The sequence below is a fragment of the Fukomys damarensis genome, unplaced genomic scaffold (genome assembly GCF_012274545.1).
Source record: "Fukomys damarensis isolate Sample0158 unplaced genomic scaffold, DMR_v1.0_HiC HiC_scaffold_27, whole genome shotgun sequence".
Lineage (NCBI taxonomy): Eukaryota > Metazoa > Chordata > Mammalia > Rodentia > Bathyergidae > Fukomys > Fukomys damarensis.
This window is the reverse complement of record NW_022900939.1, coordinates 5,301,938-5,309,550: the sequence shown is the minus strand read 5'-3', so window position 1 is coordinate 5,309,550 and position 7,613 is coordinate 5,301,938. Positions and strand designations below refer to the sequence as shown.

The 7,613-nt window shown below is 48.4% G+C and overlaps 1 protein-coding gene across 1 annotated transcript in view; it reads right to left on the bottom strand.

Annotated features, from left to right (window-relative positions):
• Positions 1 to 7,613, bottom strand: part of Fnbp4 (formin binding protein 4) — a 30,137-nt gene that overhangs the window by 21,993 nt on the left and 531 nt on the right. Inside the window, exons 2-4 of the mRNA XM_033756806.1 lie at positions 6,401 to 6,493; positions 350 to 489; positions 150 to 251 (exon numbers count right to left, since the gene is read on the bottom strand). Of these exons, the coding sequence (XP_033612697.1) occupies positions 150 to 251; positions 350 to 489; positions 6,401 to 6,493 (335 nt within the window). The remainder of the gene's footprint in view (positions 1 to 149; positions 252 to 349; positions 490 to 6,400; positions 6,494 to 7,613) is intronic.

Sequence of the window (7,613 nt, the reverse complement as noted above, 5' to 3'; positions counted from 1 at the left end):
TGGGGGCGGGGGGCGAGGTGAGAGGGCCCAGGTGCGGCCCGCCTCCCTGCGCTGCGCAGAGCAAGCCAGAACCCAGAGCCTCCCCTCGCCCCGTGACAGGTCCCCAGATGAGCGGAGAGGGGTGCACAGGAGGCCAGAGCGGGACTCACCGCCAGGAAGCTGGCCAGGGTGCTGTCGATGTCAGCCGACGGGTTCCCATTGGCCTCCTGGGGGCGAGGTGAGAGGGCCCAGGTGCGGCCCGCCTCCCTGCGCTGCGCAGAGCAAGCCAGAACCCAGAGCCTCCCCTCGCCCCGTGACAGGTCCCCAGATGAGCGGAGAGGGGTGCACAGGAGGCCAGAGCGGGACTCACCGCCAGGAAGCTGGCCAGGGTGCTGTCGATGTCAGCCGACGGGTTCCCATTGGCCTCCTCGGCCTGTGCCGGTTTCTCGGAAACATCGCTCTCATCGTCGTCGTCACTGTCGGCGTAGGCGCCGAGCAGGCACAGCCCGCCTAGAGGCAAGCACGGAGGGGCTGGGACCGGAGGGCCGGACAGGGAGCTCGCACTGCTCTTCCGTTTGGGTTTATTTCCATACTAGCACCGCACCCTAAGTTGCTACAATCACTACACCAGCCTCAGGACGTTTTAGTATGTAGGTTAAGTACCCCAAAGAGCAAGTTCCCAAACAGGAGGTGTGGCTGGGTGTGATCACACACGGCTGTAATCCCCGTACTAGGGAGCTGAGGCAGGAGGGTCACTCTGAGGTCTAGGCCAGCCTGAGCTACACAGTGAGACCATCTCAGAAGAAAAAAGGGTGTAAATAAACAGTCACTGTCTAAACTGTTTTGTTTCCGCACCAGGGATTGAACTCAGGACCTCGCACTTTTGAGTCAGGTGGGGAGCCACTGAGCTAAGCCCCAGCCTAATGTTTACATTTTAAAAAAATTTATCAAAGTAAAAGACACGAAGCCACTGATCTTCAAACCCCCACTCCCTTGCACAAACACACTTATCCCATGGTTCCTGTCAATTTCTGCAGCAGCTCTGCGGTACTCTTTCGTGAGTAACCTTTAGTTGTGTTGTCACGGATGCCCTGATGTCCTGAATCCGTTCAGGATATTTCTCTTTCCCGGTTGTTTTGATTCTAGAGCTGGATCTGGTGACTGTGGTGGACGAGAACACCGTCAGGGCTTCTCAAGCCTGCCTCTGTGCTGGGTGACATTCCACAGACTCACATCACACTCATCTCAGAAGACACTCACAGCACAGGACTGGACAGCAGGCGAGCATATTCAAAGCAAGGGGAGGATTTCGAGGTGTGTTCGTGGCCATGTACTTTCTACAGCAATCATTTTCTTAAAACACATCGTATTTTTTGATTAGCCACTGTATTTCAGACTGGTGAAAGGGATTAGGTGGACATTACTTTGACAGCATCCTTTCCCAGTTAACAAATATATTCCTCTTATTTTTGGGCTTCTCCTAAATTTCTGAACACAGGGTTATAGCATTCTAAGAGCAGAATTACAAAAGGAGAAAATTCCAAATGTAAAAACTCTGCACTGTGGCATTCAGCACTGAAGGATTTTAAGAGAGGGGCCTCATCAGTGCTGAATACATAATGTTTTTTCAACTACATTAACCCAGGCTGGCCCCAAACTCATGGCGACCCTCCTGCTTCAGCCTCCCAAGTGCTGTGATTACAGGTGTGCACCACACCATGCCAGACTCAACTACATTTTTTAAGAAACTCTTTTGGGTCACAAAAACTATGAGCAGTTAAAATGCTCTACATAAACACACCCAAGTGACACACACATGGGCACACCACTCCTCCAAGTCACAGATTCTCCACCATCATCCGTGAAGCCACAATAAGCAACCCCTTTTTTCTTTTTGGGATACCAAGGATAGAACTTGGGACCTTGCACTTGAAAAGCAGGCAGTGGAAACATTGTGCTTGATAGGGGAAACTTTTATAAGTAACAAAAACCTATAAAGTGTTACAATGTAAAATGGCTTCTGCTGTCTCTAACAGCAGCTTGCTTTGTTTAGCTCAGAACTAACAGGCACCGAAGGCACTAACTGCTGAATAAGGCCTTTGGTCTGACCCTGAGACAACAGGGCACATCAAGACCTTGAGCTCCGAAGAGACTGGAGCCACATGATGGTAACACTGTGTAGATGAAGAACCCACCGCTAACATCTGCTCCCCTGACCCTGAACACCCGCTTCCTACGGACTAGAATAGATAACTGGGCGAATCTTAAAGGTAAGCTCTCCAACTGCAAAGAACTGTTACGTCTGGGTTGAAAAGATTAACTATTCTGTGACCATGATATGAACTGTGAGAATGAAATGTAACAACCCAAATGAAGTCAAGGCTGGAAAACCCTATAAAAGGAGGAGTTGTAACCCAATGCATCATCGATCCAGGCACGGCTCAAGTGCGGCCGACCCTTGTCGAAGAGTACATTTATTATTTTACTTCTATCCTGCTGCCTCTGTGTCACTTACTGCTTCCTTCCATAACATGCTAACTCAACTCTTTTCTTCAAGATGCTTAAACAGGGCCCACTGCTCTAGAGGTCTACCCATCTAACTTAACAGACCTCATTTTAACTTTTTTCTAAGGTAATTTCACATGAAACACCTAACATTTTCAAATAAAAGTACAGAAGTATAAAAGCAACCCCAGCATTTTGGGAGGCTGAGGCAGAAAGATCACCTTCAAGCCCAGCCTAGACAAGTCAGTAAGAGCCAGTCTCAACATAAAAGAAAAAAAGGGCGGGAGCTGGGCATGGTGGTGCAAGGCTGTAATCCCAGCCCTCCAGCACTTGGGAGGCTGAGGGAGGAGGACTGCTGCAAGTTTGAGGCCAGCCTAAAATACATGGGGGACCCTCTCCCCAAAAACCAAACCAAATAAAACAACAACAAAAAGGTTAGGAATGAATGTCCTATGTTCAGTGCTTAGTACCACAAAACAAAAACGCACCAGAAGTTTGGTCTACTCTTTTATCTAAACATCTTCTATTTTAAAATATTTTATTTGATCTTTCAAAAACTTCCATTTTTGTGTCAAGTTCTAGTGACAATGGCAGAATGCTTTACAATGCTTTTCTTTTTTTTTTGGTACTAGGGATCAAACTCAGGATCTTGCCCTTGAGAGGCAGGCGGTGGGTGGAACCACTGAGCTAAATCCCTGGCCCTACTACACTTTTAAGAGAAAGAAACAGGGTAGGTGATGCAGCTGAGCAGAAGGGATCCACCAGTTAGTTGTCTGATGCCCAGGGACTGCTCTCCAGCATCAAGGAAACAAAGAGAAAGAAAAAGTAAATTCTGTATCTACTTTAATACTGGTTACACGAATCCATGCAAATAAGACAAACCCATTTCTCAGTGGTTTCTGTTTGACAAGCATTTCCTTCTGCATTATAACAACTAGTGGGTAGGAACCAAATAAAAGCAATACACTGTCCCAGTGCAGGAGTAGAGCAAAATGAGAATTTCCTGTCCATCTCGCACAAAAGGCCGAGCTGACACAGCAGCCCTGGCCTCCTCCCCAGGAACATGGGCCTCTGTCCACCATGACGATTCTTAGGAAGACAAATCAAGCAGTGTCGTACAGCAGTTTGCAAACAGAGTATTATGCGGTTCTGAAATGTCACAGCCAAGGGTTAGCTTTTTCTTCTTGGCAGTACTGAGGCTTGAGCCCAGGACTTATGCAATGATCTATGCTCCCAGTCCTTTTAAAACTTTGATGGGGTTTTGTTAAGTTGCCCAGATTGGGCTTGAACTTGGAATCCTCCTGCCTCAGCCTCACGGAGCGCTGTGAAAATCAGTCATGCCTAACAAGTTTTAGCTTTCGTAATCCATGGTACGGAAAGTTAATTCCTTCAAGTTATCTGAAATGGGGCTGGTGGTGTAGCGTGGTGGTACAGCACTCCTCTAGCATATTCTACCTAATACTTGAAATAACTTGGGCTAGAAAACCTATTTTACAGACAAAGGAGGTTCAGCCAGTTAAAAATGGCACTGAAGTCCTACAGTGAATGCTAGAGTAATGATCTAACCGACGTTTAGCTAAAGCCACTGCTGCAGATACTCCTCTGTGCTTACATTTTACACAAGCGACGCTGCTCCACAAATGCATGCCAGGCACCAATGCAGACAGACCATCACATAGCGAACAGCTTCATTCCAACACCAGGTCAGTAGGACAACCAGCAAGTAGTCACAAAGTAACACCAGAAGCTGGGAGTATCCCAAGTTAGGGGCCAGCCTGGGCTACATACAATATTCCCCCCCATGTAAGACCAGGTCTTACATTAATTTTTGCTCCAAAAGACACAATACAACTTATTTTCATGGGATATATGTTTTTTTCCGTGTAAAACAATCTACTTTTATACATGCACAGAAATCTACATTTATTTAAAAACAGTCGTGTCATCTTCTGGATCATTAACCTCACTTCAAATTCCAAGTTCCGGCCTGAACGTTTTCGACTCCATTTCCATAACCTCTGTCCTGTCTAAAAGGCTTCAGGCCCATGCAGACCGTGCGCAGGGCTCCAGCAACACCGCTGTCAGCGATTTCACCCCACGAACCCTTCATCCACCTTCTGTTCTGCTGTGGGCTGGGCTGCCTTTCCATTTCTCTCCATTCTCTTTTCAACAGTCATTGGCTCCAACGCGCAACCGACCTGGAGTGGCGCGACCGTGGCAAGATGGAGTCTGCAGACAGCGCTCATCCCTGCGGGAATCACTCCTACCCTTTCTTTTCCCTGCATGCAAGTTCTTCTGTCCTGAGCCGGAGGCCTCTCTGGCCTCCTGGTCACAAGGGGCGGCATTCACTGGCCCACTTCCTGTCACCGTCTGGCACAGCAGGCCCCTTTGCTGTGGAGAGCAGAAATGCCTCAAGGCACTCAGTCCCGCCTTTCCTGCCCTTGGTGAGGAGAGGTGAGGCTCTCCTTCTGGAATGCAGGTAAGGTCACCCCTCAGACCCAGTCGTCCATCCTGGGCCAGGGGCCCTGCAGATTCATCCCTAGGAGTCAGCTGGAGTCTGGGGAAGTCCGGGCAGCACAAGGGCCTGAGCACAGAGTACACTTAGTGCTCCTGCTCGGACGTCTCCAGCTCAAGCAGTGCCATGGATCTCACAGGCAGATCAGATGGTACCGCTGAAGAAAGCCATCCAGCCAGTGCTGGGACGCTTTGAACTCATCTGGGGAGATTTCTAACTGTGGCGCCATCGACAGGGCAAAGGCCTGAATGTCAGCCCTGCGCACGACCAGAGCCCTGGCTCCCCTGTCGGCGATCCACTCGCAGACCAGGTCTTCCAGCTCAGGGAACAGCGCCTGCCGGCCCGACCCACACTTGCGCTTCTGGGCGTTCCCCTGGTCCACCTGCTGCCTGAGGTGCGCGTAGTCGGAGCGCCACTTCCGGACCATCCGGAGATCCAGCTGCTTCTCTTTGCAGAAAGCTGTAAGGTTCTTGCCCCGCGAAGCCTCCACGATGCCCTTCTTGTACTCGATGGAATAGCTCTTTCTTTTTGCACTCATCTTGTCTGGGGGTCAAAATATTATTCCCTTTAAATCTGCCATTAAACCAAGTGTTAACGGAAGACTTATGAGACAGGCATGGTAACTGAAATGATGACAAGTAAGAACAATGGGACACATGAAAGCAACGAAAAACTGCAGGCACCAAAATTCAGGAAACGTCTCTTTATTTCACACAAGTGCATTAAGTACCGTACATCTGTTACACATGACGTACTGAGTTACGAAGACTCACGACACACACAACCTCGCCTGTCCGTTTCCAAGTGTGCACGCTGTTCGCGCGTAGCGTCTGTGCCTGGTTACCCAGCACTCTGGTCCACACCACAGGCACCCGCTCGGGATTACAGTTTATATCCCCACGTGAATACGAACGTCAGTATCATATGTTATATTTACTTCTGTATCCCCACTTTACAACTGAATACGTCCACCGTGCTGCCACCCACATACTGAATGCATCCATCTGGTTGATGAGGTTAACTGGGGCCCATTTTGGGGGTCACGCTTGTATTTCCAGCACCCTGAGAAATCCTGCTGGGGCTTCTTTTCCACTTAGGTTTTATTTTTGGGTAAATACAGTACCATGTTCTAGGCAGGCATAAAGTACAAAGCGAGACGCTTTCCTCCAAAAACAAATAAAACTCCACACACGTTAAAAGAAATACTACAAAGCATTTTGGGTACAGAAAAAAGGTAACAAACTCTGCAGTGCCGAAAGTGTCTACACAAACGAGCCCCTGCCTCAGGGGACAAAAATAAACTGGGCCGACCAAAGCATTCAGCATACCCTGCTGCATGTGAGCTCACTGGCACGCCACAAGATCTGAGAGAAGGTGAGGAACAATTAAAGATCACTCTACCTGTTGCCTTCACAGCCGTGGGTCTGGTGCTCATGACTGGTTTTGGAGGATTCTGAACAACTCTGGGCACCTCCACCACCACTTCCTGCTCATCTAGATTTCCAAAACGAACGAAAGAAACTGCAGTCAGGGCTTGGACCAAGAAAACACTAGAGGTGACAGATAGGTCTCAGGTTTGACCTTGTGGATTTAAATTTCACCAACTTAAGTTTAACTTGATTATTAATTTTATTGGTACACTTCAGGTATACAATATAATGACATTTATCATTGGGAATGATCTTTCTCAGTTCTTATTCTTTTCCCTAGCTTCCCTTCAACCTTTAACCCCTCCACTCCTATTTACAGAGACTATTTCCTTTTTTTATTTTCTCATACTAATTACACTCAGTTCTTTCCTTCCCCCTACCCCTCCCACTTTCCCTTCCCCTTTTAAATGTAAGGACCAAAAAGTATAATACATAATGTGAAACAGGAAGAAAAGAGGATTTTAAACTTGAGCCCAGCCTGGGTAACTTAGACCCTACCTCAAAATAAAATAAAAAGGGGCTGGGATGCAGCTCAGTGCAAAGATCCTGGGTTCAGCCCTCAGTCCAAAAAATAAATAAATAAATAAATAAATAAAATAAAAGAGGTAAAGGAACCATTACACCAGATGTCAGTGCCTTCCTTGATCTTGGATTTCCCAGGGTCGTTTTTTCCCTATGCTTATTTTGAGGCTTCCTAATCACTCAGGCTGAGCGCGAACTTGGGATCCTCCTGCCTCAGCCGGCCAGGACCACGCTGCCTCGCAATTACGTGACTTCTCAACACCGGAAATGGTCGCAGCGCCTAACCCTGAACGTTTGTTCTACGGATGCGGTTAGTCCAGGATTACGATCCTCCCGACCTCTCCGTTTTAGGGAGAACACAAGTACTTGGGAACTCACAGGTTCCGGTTCTCCATCAGTTTTAGGGGCACTCTGGCTTTGTCTGGCACGACAAAGGGGGTTTAACTTTTTAAAAAAATATCGGGGATGAAATCCAGGGAAGCTTTGGCACTGAGTCACATCCCCATCCGCATCCCCTTTGCAAAATTCTGGGACAGGGTTTCACGTAAGCGGTTGCCCGCGGTGGCCTCCTGCCTCGGCCTCCCGCGCAGCTGGACTCACGCGTGCGCCAGCTTGTTCCAGCCACTTCTCTGCTGAACAAAACCTAAAGGAAGCTGGGCGAG